General features: G+C 45.4%; 1 protein-coding gene across 1 annotated transcript in view; it reads left to right on the top strand.

Moving 5' to 3' along the window:
* The window catches only part of BCR (BCR activator of RhoGEF and GTPase), a 105,092-nt gene that overhangs the window by 66,628 nt on the left and 13,619 nt on the right, over positions 1 to 24,845 (top strand). Inside the window, exons 7-16 of the mRNA XM_080391642.1 lie at positions 683 to 735; positions 1,077 to 1,217; positions 10,544 to 10,665; positions 11,872 to 12,040; positions 13,408 to 13,527; positions 14,475 to 14,550; positions 15,112 to 15,216; positions 16,036 to 16,110; positions 16,998 to 17,095; positions 17,772 to 17,903. Coding sequence (XP_080247768.1) covers positions 683 to 735; positions 1,077 to 1,217; positions 10,544 to 10,665; positions 11,872 to 12,040; positions 13,408 to 13,527; positions 14,475 to 14,550; positions 15,112 to 15,216; positions 16,036 to 16,110; positions 16,998 to 17,095; positions 17,772 to 17,903 — 1,091 coding nt within the window. The remainder of the gene's footprint in view (positions 1 to 682; positions 736 to 1,076; positions 1,218 to 10,543; positions 10,666 to 11,871; positions 12,041 to 13,407; positions 13,528 to 14,474; positions 14,551 to 15,111; positions 15,217 to 16,035; positions 16,111 to 16,997; positions 17,096 to 17,771; positions 17,904 to 24,845) is intronic.

Raw genomic sequence — 24,845 nt, 5'->3', positions numbered from 1 at the left:
TGAGAGAACATCTGCTACCCAGTGATAGCACAAATGCAATCCTAGCAGTTATTGTTATGTGGGTTTTGCCCTATGGTAGCATCTAGAGAGCCTGATCAAGATCAGGTTCCATGGTGCTTGTTTCTATGCACAATAGTAGAAGTAAGTAGAAGTAGAAGACAATCTGTGTTGGAAGAAGCTTCCATACTCACCAATATAAAAGATAGTCCCCTTCCTGGTTTGGCCTGTTATTGGGATTTGGAAGCACTCAGCGTGTTATGCTGAACTCCAGAAGGAGGGATGAACAGTCAACTTTTCAGGTACCTCCTTGGAAACTTAGAGTGCAAGGCCTGATTCTGACCTGTGGGACCAGGCATGTTGCCAGGGAATGATCGGAACTGTGCCATGCTGCGTGCAGGTATTCTGTACTACCTTGTGTGCTCCTCATCCAGTGTCTGGCAAGGCGTGCTCACAAGTGGCCATCTGTTTGCTGTGGAGCATGTTTATTTCCTCTGTGTGTTCATGTGTGTTTTATTGGCTGTGCAGCACATTAACCTTAGAGAAGGGGATTTTCCAGCAGCTCATTGGTTAATAAACCTGTACCTGTACATTTAGTTGTATTGGACAAGTTGTTCTGTAGGGGCTGTATTTAGGTACTTTTTCCTTATGTTCCTGCTGCCTTTTTTTTTTTTTTTCTCCACAGCTCTGTTATACAAGCCAGTGGATCGAGTGACTCGCAGCACACTTGTCCTGCATGTAAGTATCTGAAGGGTAGTTTTCAAACTTTAGGCCCCTTTCCTGTTTTCTTCACACTTCAGATTTTCCATGGAGCTTCAGGACTGCAAAAATAAACCTGTCATGCTGCATAAGTCCCTTTACACTAAGCAGGGGGAGTCCATATGTAGGACCCCGCTACCTCTTCATCAGTGTTACCAAGAAGGGCAGAGTATTATCCTCTTCCTCTAGAGATAGAGCCACGATTTAATCCATAAGAAGCTGGAACATCTTTTCCTACAGCTCTAGTTAGGGGCCCTCAGACCCTTCTGCTTTCCAGTGCTGCTCATGGTTCTGTTCTTTGTTTGTGTTCCTGGTGTCAGGATTTGCTCAAGCACACTCCAGTGAGCCACCCTGATCATCCACTCCTGCAGGATGCTCTGCGGATCTCACAGAACTTCCTCTCCAGTATCAATGAGGAGATCACTCCTCGTCGGCAGTCCATGACTGTAAAGAAGGGGGAGGTGAGTCTTCCAGCTTTCGTTATTTTCTCAGTTTCTGAATACTGGTTGTGCCTTTTCTGTACAGCAGACTAGGAAGTTATGCTATTAATTCATTTGTTGCTAAGATACAGTTTGTGCAGTGTCCTCATTCTCTAAAGGATGTGGTACAGCTCCTCTCTGTTTGCTGTTTGGAAACCTAGAGGAAAAATATGATTAGAGTTTTATCCTTAGCACTGTTACAGTCATTTGTCATATATAATTTCTACGATGGATATTGCTATGCACTAAATGGATTTGTATCTTACCTGCAAACTGAAACCAAACAGGAAGCCTGGGAGGGGAAAAAGGTGAGGGAACATCAAAAATCATAAAAGATTAGGAAAAGCTGTTTTCCAGAATCTTCATTCTTTTTTTTTTTTTTCTTTTTTTTTTTTTTTTTTCTTCCTCATTCCTAGGGAAGAATGTTGTAAATGGGACTAGGAAGCAAAACAAATGGAATGCAGAAGCTGAGGGAGATGATTGACTCCTAAGGGTGTAATATAACTCTTTTCAGCTCTGCTAGGAGCTGGACTACACCCAGAATGTTCCAATATGTGCAGTTCCTTTACATGCATGCAATGTTGTGCAAGGAGGATGTAGAACTACACAATGGTCAAGTCCTGTATGCCTCAGTGGGCTCAATTCATCTGCCTTATAATTTCATTAGAAAGCAATACAGACCTTCCTGATGAGGGAAGGCTAGGACTGACAGAAGTATTAAAGAAAGAGAAGGGTGTAGGAGATTGGAGAAGAGAGGTGCAGCTCAGATAGCGTATGTGTAAGAGGAATTGGGCAACATGCCAGAGATACTGGCTGATCAAAAGTGACCCAAATTATTGTGTACAAAAACATCTCACATGAAGCCCAGGAGATTGTTAAGATACGATGAACCTTCATGGTGTATTCCCAAATCTTGTCAGCTAAACATACTTGCTTTTGGCTGCTAAACTGATTTTCAACTGACAAAAGATTGGCTGGAAGCTGCAGTACTGGGAATTTGGTGCACTTTGTCCTGCAAGTCTTATTCATTGTCTCATTTTGTCAACTGCAGAAGTCTGCAGCTGAGGAAAGAAGAGGAGGGGCTGAGCAATTGGAGGCTGAGGTAGAAGCTTAGACATCAGTCACTAGGGCTTCAGCGATAGTAGATGGCCTCATTAAAGTGGATGCTGATTGAGTCATAGCAGAAATTGCAGCCTAGAATGCCCCCTCACAGGGGAGGGAGCATTTTGTTTTCTCCGGTTGTCTGTCAGCATCTCAATGAGGAGTACAGGCTTTGAAAAGTGTCATGCAGAATCCTAATGAGGTGTCAGAGCCCAGGCAGAGGGGCAGGCTCAGGAGGATGATCCTGATGTTCTCTTTTTGGAGTGTTGTGTTTGTCAGATCTTAGAAAGCAGGAGGGGGAACCTTGTCAGGATTGGGCTCAGCAGACCTGTTCATACTCTCACTGGTCCTGAAGTGACTCCATTATGATGTGGGGAGGGAAGGAAGGGGATGTACCCAAGGAGAGGGCTGTGGGTGTGCTGGAGGGGACTGGGAACCCTTTGTACTCTCCCTCAGTGCACACAGCTTGCACTGAGGCCAGGGAAGAAAAGGACTTGCTTCTGATGCTTCCCAGAGTTTGTCTTCCACTCTGGAAATCTGATGGTGGATTCTTTAGTCATTTGGCACCAATATCCCATGTTTTTTCAAAGCGGTAATGCCCCAGTTGACACCAGTCTGTGTCTGGACAGTAGGTATGTTCATTCTCTGCATAGTAATCCAGAGACGCAAGTCTGTTCCCAGCTACTGCGTGTGGGTTAGTGATGGCTGCTCCTTCCGACAAGCTACTCAGCTTGGGGTCATAGCTGGGTTTTGTTTATGCCTGTAAATCTTTCCTTTTCTACTTATCCTTTCCTCCCACTTGCCTTGCTTGTGCTTCCCCTAGGGTGACAGGACAGTGTGCAGTTTGCATCTCCTAATTGACTGCTCTCAATGCATAATGCATTTTTTATTGTAATGAATCACCAGCTTGCTTTGATGGCTTTTTTCATTATTTGTCTTCCTCCCATTGAAATTTCCTTGGTGGAAAGGAAGGAGGGAAAACAGCCCTTTCCCCTTATGTATTGCTTAGGTGCTGATCTCAGTTATCTTTTTTTTGCCAGTCCTTGCCTTTTATGTGGAATATCTTTTCCCTTTGAGTGCATTGTGGGGAGGAGTCAATCTCCTTTGCCAGCCTTTTGCTCTGGCTCTTTTTTTCAGGATTGCTTTGAACTGGGGAAAGCAGCCAGTTGTTAATCTCCCTAGTGACAGGCTGCTAAGGAGAGGAGCGCAGGTCAGGCAAGAGTACAGGCTCATCAGCACAGTATTCCTCCCATTTCCAAGAAGAGATTCCCTGCTTCAGGAGCATTGATTCAGTCTGAACTGCCTGCTGTCTTTCTGCATGATGTCAGGTGGCCTTCCTGCACACCAGCCCCATGGTTCTGCTTGTCTCAGTAGGCTTTTTTTCTAAATTCTCGACTTATGCATAGAGACTGAAAGTTTTCTGTGATGCGTTGACCTGGAATAATTTGCTGAGCTAAATGAATATTTCAGGTAGTACAAGGAAATGGGAACAGGGAGTAAAACCATTCACCAGAGGGACAGAAAAAGCTACAACAGGGAAGGTGGTATTGGTGGGTTAAGCCTACAATCACATAGTTTGGTCCACGCTGCCTGCCAGGCTGACTGTAGCTAGTCTTCTCTATTTTGTGGTTTGCTTAGGGCTGCAGTATAGAGGAGCCAGGAGAGCCCCAACCTGGCAGCAGAGAGGAGCCGGGAGGACTTATCTGGGCTTTTGAGTCTGCTTCCATTCAGCCTGATCTGCCACATTCTTTTGCTCCCTCCTGTTCTTCCCATCTTTCTATCTCTCTGTTTTTACTTTTTTACTTTTTTACTTTTTTTTTGATGGAGCATCTGCAGGTGTCCACTTTGCCAACCCTCTAAGTAACCGAACAAATGCATGGAGGGAAAGGGGGTCTGAACAGCACTGTACCTTCTGACTCGTAATGCAAATGGTGGAGAATCTTGCACCCCTTAGGACCATGGAGCAGGCATCTTATTTGCTCACTGCTGATCCTTCTTCACCACTATCCTCTTGGCTTACATAGGGAACCTGATTAAGGTTCTACTGGGGATGGTCCTGTGGGGAAGCAGGAAAATTAATGCTTTGAGGTGAATTATGTGCCACTATTATGTGCTAGAAGGAAGGGAGTTAATAACCTTTCTAGTCTTATTAACAGAGCAGCTATATGGACTGCATGTTGGGTTGGTTTTTTGTTTTTTTTTTCAAATAAGCTGGGATGCAAATGACTGTAGAGCTTGTGTTGTCTTTCACTGCCAGAAGTAAAGGCTTGTGTTTCCAGCTAATTCAGCCCATTGTAAAGCAGGAATTAATGAAACTGCAGAAAATTGCAGAGTTCATTTGGGAGACGGTGGTTCCTTTCTTGACTGCTCTTTGTTGAATGCTCTTTCAGGATGTTTCAGGGCAGTTCAGACTGACTTGAGTGGTAGTGGCTGCCATTCTGCCTTGCCCCTGGCCATGCAGTCCCACCCTCTCTGAAGAGTTCACAGTGGTATTTGTGTGATCCCACAGTGGCACGGAGGAATGGAACTGCCTAAAAATGAAGCTTTTTTTGAGTTTCAGGTCACTCTGCTGGCTGAGTGGCTTAGTGTCTTGTCTCATGAGAACCACTCTAGACACAAGAGGGCTGACAGGCAGTTCCTTCTGGGGTCAAGTTCACTAGATCACATTGGATCAGCTTATGCTACTGTGCACCTTTTCCCTTGCCCTGGAGAGAAGAAGCTGTTCTGTCATGTTTCTAAATGTGGTTTTAAACTGTGGTCAAGGGACTGGCTATCATTGCCTTAAGCTTCCACTTAATTTGGTAGAGGCCAAGTGTGCTAGGGAAGGAAAAGGACAAACAACATTTGCAACAGAGCAGAAGTGCAAACTAAAGCCTCTGAAAAGCTGGGAGCTAAGCTTGGACACAGGCAGCCATGCGCAGCTTGAGGCCCGGTGCCTACTCTTTCTGGAGGCCTTGGGCAGATGTTGGCCATAAAGCACTTTAAAATGATCTTGGATGCTGCACACTCTGTCTTACAGCTGGAGTCAGAGAGCTGGTGACAGGAGCTTTGGAAAGAAAAAAGAAAGGCTATTAAAATGCTCAAAGACCAGCCAGTTTAGCTCCCTAGGCAGAGCATCCCTTTATTCTGCAGTGCTGGTCTTGCAACACACACACGCGCATACACACACACGGAATAATTTTCTTCCTACACTCTGCAGAAAGCCAAACCACCTCTTCCTCACTGGCATATGCCAATACCCATCTCCTGCTTTTACCCTCCTCCTCCTGCATCACACATGTTCCAGTCCTTCCCCGGGCTGTCACCCACGCACGCTGCAGGCCTCTGCTGTCACCACATCAGATGAGCTCTTTCCTCAGCACACAAGTAAGGAGATGGCCTTTTATACAGCTGTGATGCTGGCTGAGTAGATTTTTAAATTCCACTTTTTGTAATGTGTCTCACACAAGCTGGCCACACTTCCTGGAGTTAAACAGTATGTGACAGCAGCAGGATTTATCATATGCAAACAGCACAGAAACACTGTAGGATGAATAGATGAGTATACAGGTAGTCGTGAGGTTGTTAGCAGAGGAGAGAGATGCTTACTGACAGGGGGAGGAGGAGGAGGAGGACAGCGACAGGCAATCTAAAGAAAATATCCAAGCACTGAATGAAGCACAGGGAGAGCTCTTTTGTCCAGAGCACTGCGGTGCGTGGGAGAAGCAGCAGGTGAAAATATGCAGAGGAAAGCAGGGCCTAGAAAGGAGACTTGGGACTTATACTGCACCAGTACGGGAGCTTTGCAAGAGCCACCGAAGGTAACAGTCAGCCCAGGCTCTGTTTGAGTGATCAGTTCACTCCATTATGTTACAAAAGAGGAAGGTTTCCCCCAGGCCTCCTGGAACATCTTTCTATAGCTGAACTGAGCTCCTGTGCTGGACACCTGACAGTCTTGGGGCTGTCTGTGTGTGTGAGGGGTCACTACCACTGTACTGCCACTCTGATCCTAAGCTTCTGTTTTCTCAGATGTTTTATTTGGTGTTTCTGTAATCTAGATGTCATTTCAGGGTATTTTAGGAAACCTTTAGCACCTTTGGTAGTCCTAGCAAAAAGAGTTACTTTGGAGACAAGGTAGAGAGCTGGTTTCACACATGTAGGATATTGTATATCATGCACAGCAGGATCACCCAGGCAAAAGACCTCATGTTTCAGGAGACGCTGTTTAACTGGGTACTACCAAAGGAATAGCTATTGCTAACCCTGGCTGGGAGGAGTTGACCAAAGTTGGCTTTGGTTCCTAAAGTGCTAGAGAGGACCTATGGAATTGAGGTGACAAGGGCATCTGACCAGCACGAGTCCTGTCTGAGGGGGCTGCTGGCTCCCCCAGGGTGACATAGGATGGGCTGACTCATGTTGGGAGGTCTGGGAAGGTGCCCTGTGCTCCCTCACTGTGGGATTTGGCAGGGATCTGGTAAGCCAGTTGGGAAATCCTTTTATTGTTTCCCTCTGACCTGCTGAACTCGCCTGGCAAGATGAATCATTTGCAGCAAAGGATGTGACCCTTTGCTGGAAGTGCTCCTCCTCTGCACCACTGATGCTGAGCAGCCTGGGGCATGCCTGTTGTGCCCAGCCCTAATGAAAGTCCTATTTTCTAGGAGAAGCTGGTAGACCTAACATCAAGCTTCACAGCCCTCTGAGGAGAGATTTCCTGACTTGATCCACAAATGTTTTTTCCTGTCCTCTCCTCCCCAGGTACTTGGTTGCTTTTGTGGCAGTTCCCCCCTGCTGCTTGCTGAAGGGAGACCTTCCCAACTAGCTTATGAGCAAGAAGATAGGAAGAGTGAAACATCTGGGAAGCTCAGTGTTCTCTTCTGAGTGGGTGACTGGATTACATCCCTTTTACCTCTTCTGTTCCAGTCAAGCTTAGGAAATACAGCCTTGTCTTCTTCCCACCCAGCTCTCCTTCTGGGAGATCATGTTGCCAAAGACTTTTTGCCTCATGGCAGCAGTGTGCCATGTCAGTCAGGGTAATTTGTACTCAGGAGCCCTAACCAAAATAAACTCAGTGCAAATGAGTGGCACCTCAGTCCCAGATGGGCTGTATGAAGATCATACCCCTGTTTTGGCATTGTATGTCTGAACTTGCTGCTTGGGTTTTGGGGAGATGTGGGACAGAGAGCATGGCTGCTTGGAGGAAGTCTGCTTGGATGGTGGCAGCCAAGGACTGTGCAGCAGCAGGTTAGGTGCAACTTGGGAAGGCAGGAGAAGAGGTGACCTGGTTGGACCAGGCAGGCCATGTGGGGAGGACTGTAGCCTTGCTGCAGGGAGTACTGATGGGCTCTTCTTTTCTTCGTGGAGGCCTAACCTAAACAAAGATTTCCAGTCAGTGGTGCCTCTGTATGGGCTTCCCCTTCACTTGAGGACACATGTGTCTTCAAAATGCTCTGGTCTTGATGATGGTACTGGAATACTGCCAAAACAAGGGTAGCTGACCTAGGGCTGAGCCATAGTCCTTCACAGTCTTCCAACAGCTCTCGTGAGGCTATGCCCTCCATTGCCTGTGAAGAAACACGTTGCTGGCCATGTTGTTGGCCTGTCTCTGCCACTAGTAACATCTTCCCAGGATGGGGGCTGAGTCTGTGCTCTGGACTAGCCTGGGGTATTTTTCAGCTGGGAACCCTCAGCAGGGTGCTGGGCTGGGGTCTTGGCTGACCTCGCACACTGCCAGTGCCTGGCAGAGGGGGGCAGAAGGTCAGGTCAGGACTGTGCTGTATCCCTGCTGGGTAGGGAAGGGACAGTGCTGCATCCTGCTGGGTAGCAGAGGTGAGTGAGCTGTGAGAACATCTTTACACCTACGAACAATGAGCAGAGGTTGAGCTGGCAACAAACAGCTATTCTCATTGCCCCAGAGGAGCTGAGCTGATTTGCAGCGTAATTAATATGCATCAGATCTAGAAACCTGAGATCAGGGTTTTGGCTTGTTCAGAAAATATCTCTCCCTGCTTCATTATTAGTCCCAAATGAAATTCTTTGCAGCTGTGGAGAGTGTTTTTGCTGCTGACAACATTCCTCCCCCTTTATTTATTTAGTTTTAAAGCTCAGTGTTTCTAGTTTTCTACCTGGGGTTTGTTTGCCAGGCAGGAGGGGGAGGCATGCACAAGTGCGCATCAGCAACAGAGACATTAATGCAGGCAGGCGTTCTCTCCAAAACCACTGAGAAGAAGCCAGGAGGATCATGCCCACCTAAAAATAAACATTAACATATGTACAGGCCTTTCTGAGCCTGAATCACTGCTGGATACCAGATCTCTGAAGACTCCTGCTCAGAGACGGTGCAACAGTCTGCTAAGAAGCAACCTTGCTTCCTGTCAGTATGGGAAAGGTGCAGCTTTTGCTGCTGCTCACAGATTTCCAGGATCTTTGTGTAATGGAAGGCAGCACCAAGGTGAGATGCTGACACTGCTCTGTGTGCTTTAACAGCTAGCTGCGGTGCTAGTACAGCTGCAGACGGGAAAATGCAGACTCGTAGTCCATGTCAGGAAGTTTAGGGTGCTGTAGGACAGTGTGGAAACAAGAATTACATCTGCAAGGGAATTTCTCTACCTTGTGTTCCTTGCCATGATGCCTGCTGGGCTCAGGACTGATGTGGTTTGTTTTCATTTTGGAGAGCCAAGATGGGAAGAATGGTAGGCGGAAGGAGAGGCAGCGTGGGGGTTTGCACTCCCACACCCTCTGTAGTAAATGTGTTCAGGGCTTAAGTCACGCAGCAAACAAAACCCACGGGGCATAACCTCAGAAACTGAGGCATCAGTTCTGGTTTGGATGTCCTGACCTTGCTCAGGTTAACTCCTTTCCTGTTGCATGCAGCTGCATAGCTGAGCACAGCTGCTTCTTGGAAATGGACAGTTTTCATGTATGCATTTCCCAGTGTGGGGATCACACAGATACTGCAGGCTGGGAGCGAGTGGTGCTGACAAGTGTAAGGGTGGGCCTGCAGAAAGCTGACAGTGATACAGCAGGGAGTGCTGGTTAGCACTGGGCAATGTTAGCAGATTTCTCCTATCCCCAGCCATGGTCCTGTCTAGGTATATACAGTATATGTAACATACCTTAGCCTACCATAGCATGTGTGCAGAAGCTGATGGTTCCTGTTTGTACTGGCTGTGCAGCAAGGCAACACTGACAATTATACATAGGGGTGGGAATAAAATTTGTCCCAGGTTGGATACCCCGGCTTCTGTTTGAAAATTAGTGGGAGATACCTATTCCAGATGTGCACTCAGAGTCCTGTTGATCATGACATCAGAGCAGAAGGCCTGGGCATAGAGCAGGGCTTGAAACTCCTGGCTTGGACACTGGTAACATTTGTCTCAGTGCCAGTGTTCCAACCTTTTTTTCAACTCTGGAGTCCTCATAAGGGAATTAGAAAGCAATGCTTCTGCCTGCCAATGTGTGGCTCTTATTTAGGAAGTTGTAAAGCTCCCTGGAACCAGAAACAGGAATAAAGACATTAGGGTTGTGCAGCTTCTTTGCGTCTTCTAGGTTTGGGGAATGTTTGTATAATATATATATATATATAAAAGAGATTTAAGTAGATGTGGAGTGGGGGCATATCCAGATGGTCCTTTTTAAACACAGGCTGATAAGGGACTACTGAGAATTTAGCTAGATACACATTTTGTTCAGGAATTACCCCTTAACAGCACTTGTAATAAAGAAGGAGCAATGGCATTCAGCTGTTAAGGTTGACAAACTACTGTTGTGAATGGGGAGTGGAGGCGTTCACTCTTTCTCCCTGGTGGGGTAGTTTAAGCTGAATTCAGTGGCTGGGTAAGTGACTCCTGAGAAAAGTGGTGTTTGCTGCTCTCTGCTGGTTTTTGAGAGGATGATGTGCTGTCAGTGATTCTGGCCCTTGGGTATGCAGAAGCTGGGCAATGACTCACAATAAATTACATTCCTCAGGAACAGGTGATAGAGAGAAGCCTGAAGCCTGACCCAGAACCAGATAATAAAGGAGACACATGGCCATTTCTGCCCCTGGAAGAGAGGGCAGCAGCAGGGAGCAGAGCTTACAGCAAGGAACATTTAATAGTCTTTTTTCTGAATTAGACCAATTTACTCAATTAGCTCTGGTAGGAGTCATGTCTAAGGAATGCATTGCCCCAGTGCCAAATCTGGGGCTCATATTGCACTAACTAAAACGTTTTTTTCTGTTTTTTCACCAGCACCGGCAGCTGCTGAAGGACAGTTTCATGGTGGAGCTGGTTGAGGGGGCTCGCAAGCTACGTCATGTCTTTCTTTTTACTGATCTGTTCCTGTGTGCCAAACTCAAGAAGCAGATTGGAGGGTGAGGTTTTCTTACTGGACTATGTGCTTTGCACCTCAGCTTCAGCAGAGTCATGGGTTTAGCCAGCAATTTTAATTGAATATGAATACTCCAGACCTTGTAACCATAATCCACAAGATGTAAAGACAAAGAATGATCAGCAAGATAGTATTGGCTGTTATATGAGATTTTGGCCAAGCCCTGATCTTTCAGGAAAGGTTAATTCCTCCTCCTCCTGCCCCGAGCCTTCCTAGGAAAACAGGATATGCTGTAGCTGCTGGTATTCTGGGCAAATGCCATTCATTTTTCTAATGCCCATTGTTTTAATAGGTGACATTCTTCACTTTCTTTTGTTGCTAAGGTGAATTTTGGCCTTTCAGCTACAGTCAGTTAACAGTTTTGCAGAAAAATGGAAAAGGTACAATAAGCAGACTATGTGTCAACCCTGAAGTGCAACTGTGCGAGCAGTTTTGTTGGCATTTTTCACAAATGAGAGGGGAGGAACCTTTACCAACACACCTGCCTCAAACAGGGCTTCTTTTCATCTGGTGAATGTTCTGCTCTGGGCGACCCCTCTCATCTTCTTGCCTTCCTCAAGCAAAAAGTTATTGCTGCCCCTGGGGAAGCACATGCTTGTGAGGAATGAACCTTCAAAAGAGCGGGACATTGCCCAAAGTGGATATTTCTGACAGGAGGGGTGGAGAGGGAAAAAAAATCACACGAAATATTAAAAAAAATGAACTGGTTATCCTGGTGAAATCACTGGAGAGCAGCAGTTATGAGCTGTAGTTTTTCTCTTCTGGTTGGGTTACGCAGGGATTTATGTATTGGCTCACTTGCCCCTCCTAGCTCAGGCAGGAGAGACCTGGGTTTAGATCATAGGTAGCAGCCAGGTCAGAGGCATAACATGGCTTTTGAACTTCACCTCCACGGAGGCTTCAAAGGGAGAGCACACAGCACGGAAAGGGTTTGCAAAAAAATGTTGTTTTTTCTTTGGGTGAAAAGAACTAACAAAAAACAAGTTGTCTTGTTATGTGCTGTACTGGCCTTCTAGGCGTTTTTGTTGGAAAGCAGCCCTTTACTAGGCTTTTTCCGCATGGGAGTCGCAGTCAAGTTGTGCCCATTTCTGTATCTTATGCACTATATTGGGGAAGAACTTGTGGGAAGGGGGAGTGGGTGCTGCCAAACACCAGTAATAGTAAAAGGTTTGGACCTTCTGTCTTTCAGAAAAAGCCAGCAATATGACTGCAAATGGTACATCCCACTCACTGACCTTAGTTTCCAAATGGTGGATGAGTCTGAGGCAGTGCCCAATATCCCACTGGTGCCGGATGAGGAACTGGATGCCATGAAAATCAAGATATCCCAGATCAAGAATGACATCCAGCGTGAAAAGGTAAAAGAGTTGAGCACTCCATGCCAAGTATGGACTCTGTGTCTCTGCTGAGGTGAGGTGCTGACAGAAGCGGTATTCCCAGAGCTGCACAGCAGGGGGACTATGCTGAAACAGACTGCACAGCAGAGACTTGTGGTGCTGCCCTCTTCTCAGTGATATCTAGATGCTCTGTAGCCCATCGTTGCTCGTCCTAGTGTGTGGCTTGAATGGTGGTGTCCTGTGAGCAGGTAGAAACAAAAAGACCCTGTAGTTGTACCCAGTAGCTTCTCTTGTTGCATGGAGCCACCGGTGACTGCTGTCCCTGAGCATCCATGTGGAGCATAGGGCTCTTACGCTGTGGACGCAAGGAGGACTGGGAGTGTGGCATCCTGATTTCAGGCCATTAAAGCATGATCCTGCAAGTGATTTTGGTCAGAAGCCACGTACTTCTGAATTTTGGCAGGCTCAGTTATTCTGTTGAAGCTTTTTCTGACTTCACTGGTGTCAAAGCACCAGCAAATGCATGGAGAACACTAATTGTGCTGACTGGACGGTCTGACATAGATATGGTGTCTCTGGCCCAGGCTTCTCTTTGCTTGCAAGACATTTTCTCAGAGGTTAGACTCCAAACCTTCCTAGAACCCAAAAGAGAAATAAGTTTGAAAACTGAAAGCCTACTGGCATGTAGAACAGGATATGAATAACATTGCTTGTACCGTGAGAAGACCATCCCCCGTGCTTAAAAGAACATGCTTCTGCCTCTCTGTCCTGGCAGGCTTTCAAAGAGGGCTTCCTGGGAAAAGTAAGATATTAGGAGGAACACCATGTGGAAACTTCTTAGTCACAAGACGCAGGTGTCAAGATACACGCTTTGGTGCATCAGTGCCAAGTAATATACATGGCTGGGTTTGGGATTGGGTTTTATCTAAGAAGAACCTTGGGTTTAGTTGACCTCTGTTGAAAATGGATCAGTGGGTGGTGAGTGGGAGAGTTCTGGGCAGCTTCTAGAGAAGTTCCTTGCAGCCTCCTTGGTCAAGAATGCTTGTGGGGGACCTGGCAGTGCTATGGCTGCGCAGTGACATGATACTGCTGCAGCCTCGGGAACAGGAGTGTAGCTGGGGCAGTGGTCACACACCTCTGCACCTTCATCTGGGGCAGCTGGAATTGGGGAACGGAGCCAAGTCTGACTGTAGAGATAACTGCAGGTAACATCTTCCTGAGCAGCTGGGAGCCCTGTGGATCCTGTGGACAGCATTTCTCCTGCCTGGGGCCATTTGACTACTCACAGAGGGAAGAGACACTGGATCTTAAAATGTCTGTCAGTGTAAATGGGGGCAGATGTTGGAGAATGACCTGTGCCCTCTGTCTCACTCTCTCCCACCCTTCAGAGGGCCAATAAAGGCAGCAAGGTCATTGAGAGGTTGAAAAAGAAGCTCTCAGAGCAGGAATCCCTCCTACTGTTGATGTCTCCCAACATGGCCTTCCGGGTACACAATCGCAATGGCAAGGTGAGTGGCTCTTCTGGTCCCTCAGTGTAAAAGGCAGAGGTCAAGGGGTGTGTGTGTCTGTATACACTGTTGTACAAGGTCTTCATGCCCTCTGCTATCTGGCCTGAAAGCACTTTCCAAGCAGCACACACCTAATCCTTGCTATACCAAAGGTTTTGACAACATCTTGTAAGGCTATGACTAATTTGTGTGCAACACTGACATTTAAAAAACAACATTAGAAATTAATCCCCTAGCTCAGCACTTACCCTGGCAGAGCAATAGGAATGGGTCTTTTCACCTAAGATAAAGCTCTGCAGCAGCTGCCTTCCAGGCTCCCCTTCAAGTTCAAGGCTTAGCGCGCTCAGGGCTGTCTCCCTAGGACTGCAGGCTGCGCTTGGCACCAGGGATGCCGAATGGTTGTGAACAATCTCCTTTAGCGCAGCGGGATGCTCAGCAAGCTAGAAGTATCCTCTGCTCTGGCAGTGCTGTAACCTGTCACTGTGGCCTTTCCATGCACATGGCAAAGGAATCCCACAAGGTCCTGTTACTACTCAGTGAAAATCCACAAGCTAGTCCCTGCTTCCTCAGCTTGCATCAGTGTCTGGTCTGGTCCTGTGTTGGAGGCTTTTGGGTTTCCTGGTGCAACTGTTGTGAGCAATAGCCCAGAGCTGCTGCCATGGGACCTCATGCTGCCAGTTGATGCAGCTGCTGTTTGCAGGGTGGAGCTCTGTGAAAGCTCTGACTGCAGGAGTCCGTGTTGGTACCACTGGCACATTGCTGGGAAGGCACGTTGCCCGAGTCCTGCCTGTCACTGACAAAGCTGTGATGTAGGGCAGCTGGCAGGAATGCTAGAAGGGCAGTATACCCAACAATTTCCACTGGAGGAGGGTGGAAGGCAGGCAGGCCTGCTCTCAGTGGTTGGTCAGACTAATGCATACCCCATTTTCTTCTGTTTTCCTGGCTAGAGTTACACGTTCCTCATTTCTTCGGACTATGAAAGGGCAGAATGGAGGGAGAACATCCGGGAACAGCAGAAGAAATGTGAGTGTCCCTCAGCTGGGCGTTGGTAGAAACACCGTGGTCTTATTAGAGAGCAGGAATCCAGAGGATCAGGATGCCAAAAAAAAGATGTGCATTAAAATCCACAGCACAGCATGGATGTCTTCCATCTCTGCATATCTGAGCCTGTCTGGGGGACTTTTGCTTACAGCAATGTGTAGGAAATGTGTGGAGAGATTCTCCCATTTATCGTAGAGGTCAGAGCTCTGTACAGTTCCAGGTAGAGGGAACACTTAGACTCTTTTACCTAGCTCCAGTCCAAAGAAACTTACTTTTTTAGGCACGGGTGCTTTTTGGCTTTGTGAGAAAATAAGAGCTCCCCTTCTTTCCTGTGAACCATCCTGAGTCTTTTTACTCTGAAGAGTAACTAAGTATGCCCTCAATCGAGCTGGGCTGCAGCAGCAGTACAGACCTGAGCACCATGGTGCTGTTGCTGAGCATTGCCCAGGGAGCAGCTACCCCACATATGCCCTGAATGAGGGAGCATGCATCCAGCCTCTGCTTTGAATTTTAATTCTTCCCTCTTTGAAATCTCCTTGGCAGGCTTTAAAAGTTTCTCACTCACATCGGTGGAGCTCCAGATGCTGACAAACTCCTGTGTGAAGCTTCAGACAGTCCACAACATTCCCCTCACTATCAATAAGGAAGGTGAGACTTTTGGTTTATGCTTTCACATGGTACAGCTGCAGTGAAAAACTACCTCTGCCTGCCTTTGTGTATTTCTCTTGGAACTGCTTTTATTGTTTCTTTTTGCTACAGGCTTCAGCCTGGTAATGAGTTACAAATTGAGAGTTCCTATAAAACAAAAGCTGAGACTATATGTACCCAACCTATGTAGTTTACTTGAAGTAGATGATAGCGTACAAAAAGAGAGCAGCAGGAAAAAGAACAATCTGTCATCCCAATATTACTTGCTTCCACAATAAAAATACAAGCTCCAAATTATATGGTTGCATCTAAAGTAGTAAGCTATTCCTGGGCATCTTCCAACATATATTCAGTAACTATTAAATGGTCTTTACATGCAGCCATCATGCCAAGGAATTGAAGTGCCTGTTGGGGTCCTAGCCTGGAACGCCTTTGAACTATGCCTGGGAATCCTTTGGAAGAACACTAGTTGACCAAAATTGTGTCAGAGGCCATTCTAAATTACTATTTAATCTACTAGTATAGACTTAGCCTCTGTATTTTACTTTTTCTCCTTTGAATTTCTTCCATGCTGTCTTGCTGACCCTAGAAATCATTGTAAAAGCCACATGTTGCCAGAAGGCATTACAGGTGAAACCGACACTAAACCTGGAACAGTCTTCTCTTTTGCTGAAATAGCTAGATTGCATGCTCCTGCCATCCTTTTTAGGGACAGTTTACCCTCTGCTCATTAACACGTGTAATATCAATCTCATCACTCTATCTTTTGCTCTTGGCTTCTCTGTGAACGTAACAAAATTCCTTGGGTCTTTTGTACAGATGATGAATCCCCAGGTCTCTATGGATTCCTGAATGTCATTGTCCACTCTGCCACAGGATTCAAGCAAAGTTCAAGTGAGTTGCAGTTCTGTAATATACAGAGGTATTGATAGGGGGTAGATAATTTGGATGCTGTGACAATTGGGCATGTACTGGTTTAAGATTGGAGGGGATGATGGTGAGGAGAGGTGATTTAGGGAACTAGAAGTGAAATCAGGGCATTGGTGTGAATTTCAGGGAATGTAATTTTTTAATGCTATTTTAACTATTAACTTGCAGAAAGATCAGGAGCAAGGATCAAGCACGAAACATTATTTTTTAGGCCTAGTCTTTTGGGGTTTTTTTAAGCACTGTTTGCTAATTACCCAACAGTTTTGGATAAAAGTCAGCCCTTATCCCGAATTCTTTCAACTGTATTTGGTTTTGCAATGGAAGAATGGGAAGCATGCTCTGACATCCAGAATTTTTGGTGTGAAGAAACAGGTGTTAAAATTCAGGGGAGTGATTTGACAGAAAGATCAAGAAAGGTCAAAAAATAGAGTGAAGAGGACATCTGTAGAAAGAAACAAGCTTCTCAGCCATTGATGAGAATAATCTAGGAAAAGCTGCAAAGTTTACATAGCCATGTGGCTGGGGATCCCGTTCTTATCTAAGCTGCGTGTGCAGTCTCGGGAGGAAAGGAGTGAACTAGATGCACATGATTTCTGTTAGCCTTCCTCCTGCTGAACCACTGGCTTCCCAGGTGCTGGCTAACGTCAATTAAAACATAACTTACAAATAGGGGCGATGTCTACAGCTCATTAGTAGCTCTTCAGAAACACCAGATGATATTTGTGCTGGGTAGTGTTGCTGGTACTAACACAAAGAAGATGCAAATGAAGACACACCCTGAAGGCGATTAATGCAAGTTAGGAGATTCTAGAAAAATTTTTAAAGTTTCTGTCCCTGTCTCCCCTCCTCAGATTTGTACTGCACATTAGAAGTGGATTCTTTTGGGTATTTTGTGAACAAGGCTAAAACTAGAGTTTACAGAGACACCACGGAGCCCAATTGGAATGAGGTGGGTTGTATTTTTCTTAACGTGATTTGTTCCGTGTGCCAAACGTCAACGCATGATGGGCAGAAAACCCTCAAATGGAAGAACTTCTGCATGCTCAGCATTTGTGCTGCATATGCTGCCTCTCAGAAAACACTTTTATGCCAGGTTCTTATGGCTGTCAGGGCTTGCAAAAGCTTTTATTTCTTGGATTAGCTGTAGTTAAACAAACATTTCAGTACAAATTAGTGTTGTCCAGTATTTTATCATGTAAACAGGTGCATGTTTGATTATTTTTTTTAAAGGCACAAGTGAAAATGTTGAAGAAGGAGGTGGTTTTGTTTATTTGTTGTGAGGGGAAAGAATTAGCTATAGGCATTTTGCCTCTTTATAGTCAGCTCAAACCTGCTAGGGAGCAAAATTAAATACAAGGAGTGTGGGCGAGTTTGTTCCTTTGAATGATGCTTTGCTGAAACTCAGTGAAATCTGACTAAAGGGTCAACCATCTCAGTCTCCAATTTGACCACTTATACATACAAAATACAATTTCAGTTTAGTTCTGGACCAGCTCCATTAGAGAGGAGGTTTTGGTCAGTCCTTTAGTGCTCCCTCCTGATGAGCTTTAAGGAGACTACACTGATTATTAAGAGACTAGCGTCCTGCCGCAATATATTCATTGCTTTTTCCTGGTGCCCTGCAGGAGTTTGAGATTGAGCTGGAGGGCTCACAAACTCTGCGGATTCTGTGCTATGAGAAGTGCTACAACAAAACTAAGCTCACCAAAGAGGATGGAGAGAGTACAGATCGCATAATGGGGAAAGGACAGATCCAGGTAAGACTGTGCTTAACTCATTGCTGCTACCCTCACTGCAGAATGTAACAGGACTTTTGAATCCTGGAGTGTACCAGGGAGGGTTTTTTCTGCTCTCTGATTGTCTCAGCATTGGAGAGTTTTCTCCAGATAGTGAGGTATACAGCGTAATCACAGGTGGGAAGTCAGCAGATATTTTCCCTCTTGCCTTGTCCCCTATTCCTACTTCAGTGCCCTTATGGAATAGATGCTTTTTCATGGAAATTTATGTTTTGATCTCTGATTTGCCTCTTAACTTCAAAACTTCCAGCACAGTATATAGGAATTTCACTGTCACTGGGCACTGTTGAGGATGCTCCGTTTGTGACAAAAGAGGAAGCAATGAATACACTATCCCCTCTGTACATCATGTGGAAGAAATGCTACCTTCTGTATGTGTTGGAAGTTGATTAATGTGTAGCAAGGCCTTGGAGGACAGGCTTATTGTCCTGATAACTGCCATGTCCAGAGTATAGTGTCCGTGACAGCAGGCTGCATCTAAGAGAGATTTCTACCACTGAGAATCAGCGTGGGACACTTTGTTTATGTGGCAAATTTGTAATATAATAGGGGAGGTGAAGAGGTGATTGTAAACGGCTGCTGCTCTCAGGGAGCTGCTGTGTGATAAAGTGTTAAAGCTCCATGCAGGAGAAATCAGGCCATCAGGGGAGGACGATGTGAAGAAACCTATGTTCCTCCTCTTCTTCCAGTTTGTTGCACTGTCTGTCCACACCTTTGGGAGGGTGTTAAAATGTTTGCTCTGAGGACACATTCTTTGTCTTGGACTGGCTGTTGTACAGAGCAGAGACCCTACCCATTTATATTATTTTTTTCCCTTTTCTTTCTGGCACACTGAAAAATACCACCAGTTCTCCTCCATTTATGCTTGACTCTTCATCACTGCTATGGGTGACAACTTTCTGCAACATTTGAGTGATGTTCACACCAGCCAAGGCCATTTGTGGCCATTTTTCAGAAGCAGCTCTGATCAAGGGCAGCCTGCAGGATCATATCTCACCTTTACTCTAGAAGGGTTTGCTGCCTGAATGAGTTTCCTTAGGCCTGTTCCTTTCCCTCCCTCCTCGCAGCCCTGAGGCTGCTGTGGCGTTTTCAAAGAAAGCTTTTGTCACCAAATGCATGGTGGGTGTTTGAAAGAAAATTTTTTTAGAAATCAATAAATACTAGTAAAAGATGCCTCCTATATATGTTTTAGGCTAACCAGGAATCTGTATGTCCCTTCTGGTAACAAAAGCTTATTTTCCATGGAGCTGAGCAACTACAAAAGAGCAAGTTTTCAGCCCTGAAATGCCCTGGAGATTTTTATGCTTATAATGGAGAGCCTTGAAATCACTGACCCTCTAAATTCTTCAAGTATTTTACATAGAATGATTTAAAAAAATGATAAAAAATGATAAAATATTGTAAAATTTTTAACAGGCTTTTTTTTTTCCACAGTAGTAGGCATTTTCATGCACAGCAGTTGTACATTCTGTTAAATCATTTTATACTGAAGTTAATAAGTAAAAATACTCTTTAGTCATACCTGAATATTAATTACATCTTGATTCTTTTAGAGAAACCTAAAGAGTGAAAAGTTGGGGGAAAAAATATAATTTTTGATTCATGTGCAGAAGTTGCATTCTGTTGTATTGTAAAAGGCAAATGTGAAAGTTCTCTTGCTTTCAGTAAATCCCCCTTGCAATTCATATAGAAAGTTGTTGAACTCTCAGAACATCCTCTTAATTCTCAGTGATTTTTGTCCTATCACACATACCTTTTAATTTAACGCTATTGAATAACTGCAAAGAGAATAACATAAGAGAGTCTGGTAAGATTTTGGGGTTGATAAGAATTACTAAAGGTTTCTGTTTTGGTTTAGTTTTATACCATTTCTCTATTAAGAAATCATAATAATGCAACAACAAAATCAAATTACAACCTGTGGCTGAAGGTTAGCTGTATTAATGCTTTCAGCATCTTTTCCAGTCACTGGTTTTATAGTAATTTTCTTTCAGGATTTTCCAGGTGCTTTTACATTAAATTTTGTTTACTTTAGAGTTGCTAGTGTATGTGGGGCTTTCTGTTTTGTTGTTGTATTGTCATCATTCAGCCAAAGTCTGCCTCGTTGAAAAGTGAAGTCTGTGAAGTTGGATGAGGTTTTTTTAGTTAAAAACTCTGGGAACATCAAGAGTCGTGCCTACATCCTCCTGTGATAAAAACAGGGAAATTTCTGTGTTGGCTAAATTGCAGTGTATTGTTAAGTCATGTATTATTGTAAATCTGCAACTTCCCACTACTGGGATTTCTGACTCACCAAACCCTCTGAGCTGCAGTGATGAAGACAATGCATCAAGGAGACGAGGACCGTTTTGGCTGTGACATGTTTATTAAATCTCTGTTAGATAATGGCACTGCAGGAAGGAAGGCTGGAAATTGGTCCATGTGGTCAGAAGCTTCCAGGAATGGGCAGCAATTTTAATAGCTCCCATTGCTCATATTTTCTTTTCCTATGAAATATTTTATTTACCTGTTTTTATAGCCACATGCAAGAGATTCATTGCTTGCCAGCCTGCAAGTTTTATCCCTGAAAAATAAAACCGGGGGGCTTTAATATGGGAGAACCTCCTGTAAATGTGCAAGGGAAGCTCTCATCAGACCTTCTGGGAATGGCAGCACTGAATGTGCAGTGTTTAACTACCCAGCGTGCATGGTTGGGGCTTCTGTTACGTCTCAGGCATGAGAAGTACTGGGAGAAGGTGCCATTCCTGGGTACACTGTGAAACTGAAATTACTGGCAGGCTTAGGGGAGAAAGAAATGGACATCATCTTATAGGAGGAAACGTAAGGCTTAGTTCAATTGTGTCTGTCAGCTCCTCTCATTTTAAACTCTCTCTTCCCACCCCCCCCACTCCCCTTCTTTTCTTTTTCTTTCTGTTGTTACCTTGCAATCCATCTTTGGCACTTGGGAGGCAGGCCCTTTTGCTTTTTCAATTTTGCAGTTCATGTGGCAGGCATATCCACATGTTTCGAGTGTAGCCGCCTTTTGCTTGGTCCTGAGACTCTGCATTTAAGTGGGCACATGTGTCAGCAAAACAGGACTTGGGGACAAATTAGATGAGTAAACTGATACTTCATCCTGTGATCCATCTCCTCCAGTTGGTGCCTCCTACAAATGCTGTTTCCTTTGCTGTTTTGGGATTTTTTTTTGGGGGGGGGGTGTTGGGGGGTTGTTGTTGTGTTGTGTTTTTTTTCTTGCACGACCAGCTCAGGCAAACCATTTCCTTCTCCCTCACAGCAGTGCTGGAAAGTCGGAGAGGATATGACCTTAGATCAGTCATTCTGTGGTAGCAGTGCAACACCATTCCTCTGTTGCCATGCAAAACAATCACTCTTACCAGCTTAATTGTCTGGGATGTCTCATAGCAGTGCACATGGCTATTTCAGACATCCAGGTTGTTTTCCATGTAAAACAGATTGTCGCATGCTGTACCTCCCAAGCATCAATTCAGAAAACCTTTTACACACCCGAGTTCATTTAAACAGTTTGCTCATGCAGAACAGTATCCCAGCAATGAAAATAGGGTGGAAGTGAAGAAGGCAATGGGTCATGTCTAAAGGGTGATGGCGGGAAAGATTAACATGTCAGTGGGGAGCTTTGAGAAAAATGGGGTTATGGCTGGAGTGGGAGTTTCCAGCAGCAGTGAGACTTGACAACATGTATGTCACATCAGTTACAATTAAAAATTGATGGAGTGTAAAGGTGCCAGGGAGATTTAATGAAGGGAGGAAGTAATATGAATAAATAGCATAAAATACACTAACCTTAAGATTGCCTCAGTTCTTGCTCCCAGCCATTTCATTTCCACTGCTGCTTCTTTGTTTTTACATCTTTCTGTATGTTTTGTTTTCTTTTCTTGGGGGTGGGGGAAATCATCAAATGCTCTGTGGTGGTTTCCTAAGGTGGAGCACAGACACCCTTCTTAGTGCCTAGCTTGCATTTGCTGTTGACCAGCACCCTCAGTTCACCTTTTTCCTAGGTCCTCACCACTCTGTTCTGCATGCTGAGCCCCTGCTGACTGCTAGACGCTCATTGTCTGCCATAATTCAGTGCTAAGCTGCTATGAGGGCCAGAGACCTGCACTCAGAAATCCCTGTGGTGCTGAGCTGCTTTGTTCTGTTGTGGTTTTTGCAGGGTACAGAGGGGCATTTGCTTGATTCGTTAGTAAATTTGGGGTTGTAGCTTGTCACTGCAAATGCCAAAGAACAAGGTACAAGAGGACTGGAGGTGCTGGGGAAGTAAAGGCCAACTGGTTTGTTTCTATTTTTCCCGTGCAGCATGTGCTTTTGGTGGGGACTGTGCAAACAAGCCTGTGAGATACAGTCTCTGAGGGTTTTAGCAGGTCTGTCCTCTTTGCATAGGTCATGGAAACAGCACAATTTTTCACAGTGTCAGTGGAGATGGGACAAGTCCTTTTGTCACTCAAACCAAGCAAGTGTTTGAAGGAAATGTTCAGAGATGCAGTACATTTCACTATCAAATTAATGCAGAGGCAGCCATTTCACAGTGCCTCCCCCTGCTTGAGCTGGCAACGCGAGCGCTATGTGCTTGCTCACTCAGAGCAGCCTCCTTTTGGCACGCTGTCTGTAGATTTCATTCTTCTACTCAGTGTTCCTCCTTCCAGGTCATTGATCTCCAAATCAGGCCAGAAGACAGCATGACCCCATTTGTGTCACAGGCCCTCTCTGTGCTGAAGCATCACATTCACTAACTCACTCTGCCTTCAGTCTGCTTTGTAACCTGTCTGCAACGGCTTCCCTTTCCCTGGGTTGCTCTTGCTGGCCTTAGAAGGTCAGTCATTTGTAGGGTCCAAGACTGAAAGCTTGCTCAAAGTCTAACTGACATTCTTAGTTTCCTGTTGACGCTGTTATTTTGTACTGTGACTTTATCAGACTGTTAGACCTGATCTTCCTGTCTCGGTGTTGCTGAGAGCTTAGTCAAACTTGCTTTTTTATTAGCTTCCATCATTTTGCTTTGTTCTTTAAAAAGCACTTGGGCTTGGACTTTATTTTTTTTTTAATTGCTGTTGTTATTGACAGCGACTTATGCAGGGTTGCCTTGGGTCAGTCAAACCTGCTTCCTGGTGCTTGTTCTCCTTAGCCGTCTCCATTCCGTACAAGCTGTTGTCCAACAGCAGGTGGGGAGTGCGGGGGTCCTGCCAGTCCTGCAATGGAGCTTAGAGGTCAGGGAGCAAGAGGTAGCAGCAGGTACGCTCGCATCCTTGATCAGCTCCAGTAGTTACTGAGCAAGGAGGAGTCTCTGTGAGCTCTCAGCTCCAGCACACTGCTTTTGCTAGTCCTTTGTAACCTTATGATACTCACTCTTGAGACAGAACAGGACTTTGTCTGGCTGGTACTTTTTAACAGCTATTTACTTGCTAATTACAGCTACTTGTGGTAGTAGTTCCCTGGTCATCACTGAGACATGACCAGTAATACCTGTTAGATTAATTAAACTGTAACTGGACCTTGCTGATCTCTTTAACATTTTTGGCAAATACTGAAAACCCTCTTTCCCCTTCAATCTTAAGCAGTCTCTCCCTGCTATAAATAATACACTCTCGGTGACTCCATTCTAAAACCATATGGAAAACTGCTTCTGAGCTGAAGGATTAGCTGTGAGTGTGTCTATCAGCAGGGCCATTTTGGCAGCTTAATGAGATGACTATTTAGGCAGCTGGAGATCAAGCTTTCAGAAATACTGAGCATGGTTGTTCTTCATAGGAAACCAGACACTTCAGAAATGGTTTCCTATTGATTCTGGGAAGGAATGCAGTTGTTGAAAGAAACCAAACTTCCAGCACGGAAATTCAGGGAATAACAGCCTAGGTTCTGGCCAACTTGTAGGGACCTTGGCCAGCTGCACAGGCGGGGGCGGATCTGTTCCGCCAGAGTTATAAGCAAACTCTCTTGGCAAGCAGACTGTTATTTGGGTTTGCTGAAGCACTGAAGTACTGCTGCCCATTGGCCTCCTGGACCTCTGTGCACTCCCAAAATGTGGGAGCTACTGGTTGCTGACTATTCTTTGCAAGGGGTCTTCAGGAATTTCTGCCAGAATTGCACCTACAGGAACCGGTCCAATTCAACAGGAAAGCATGTGTGTGCTGGCAGCATCCCACTGTGGGCTCACGTTCGTAACAAAGTGCGCAGAGATAAGGTTGGCCTGACTTGCTTGTCTGTTATTTCTTGGGGTCTCTGTGGTGTGAGCAAGCAGGGAGAAACCTTCCTCCCTGCTGGCTGTCTTTTTGGGGGAGTGGGGAAGGGTGTGAGGGGACTTGTCTCTGTAGCTGTCAGCGGCATTGGGCTGGTTTGATGATCTGAAAGAGTGTGAGCATGATTGCATCTAAGATCTCCCAGAATATATTGTAGCTGCCATTGTTTCAACACTTACCTCTGCCTGTCAGAGAACTCTGCTTTTGCACGAGTTCTGTGAGAGGACCTGTGCTGCAGAAGTAGCTGTAGTTACTGTCTTTTTGTTTGCTGATGCCAGTAAACTCAAAATGCAGAGTCTACTGCAGTTGCCCCCTCCTGGTCTTACCGTGTCTCGCTGTTCTAGAGCCAAGTGTTACGGAGGCGCTGAAGCCTGCTTGCTTTGGCTGGTTCTGATTGCTGGTGGAAGTCCCCATGGAGACAGCTCTTTTCTCTCTTTTGCCAGTCTAGCTCGAGCAGAGTGCCACTCTTCAGGCATTCAGATGTGTTTGCACTCTCCCTGCAGTATTGGAATTGCTGGGTGATAGTTTGAGTACTTGAGTCAGCTACTGCCGAGCCTCACAGCTGTCCACTCAAAAGAGATCAAGCAAAGCTGAAAATGTGAGATCGGGGCTTTGCATCAGAACTTGTTTCTGTTTAATGAGCTCTTGCAATAGC

Source organism: Falco punctatus (assembly GCF_963210335.1).
Source record: "Falco punctatus genome assembly, chromosome: 1".
Classification (NCBI taxonomy): domain Eukaryota; kingdom Metazoa; phylum Chordata; class Aves; order Falconiformes; family Falconidae; genus Falco; species Falco punctatus.
Note: the sequence above shows the minus strand (reverse complement) of the source record. Positions and strands in the feature narration are given on the sequence as shown.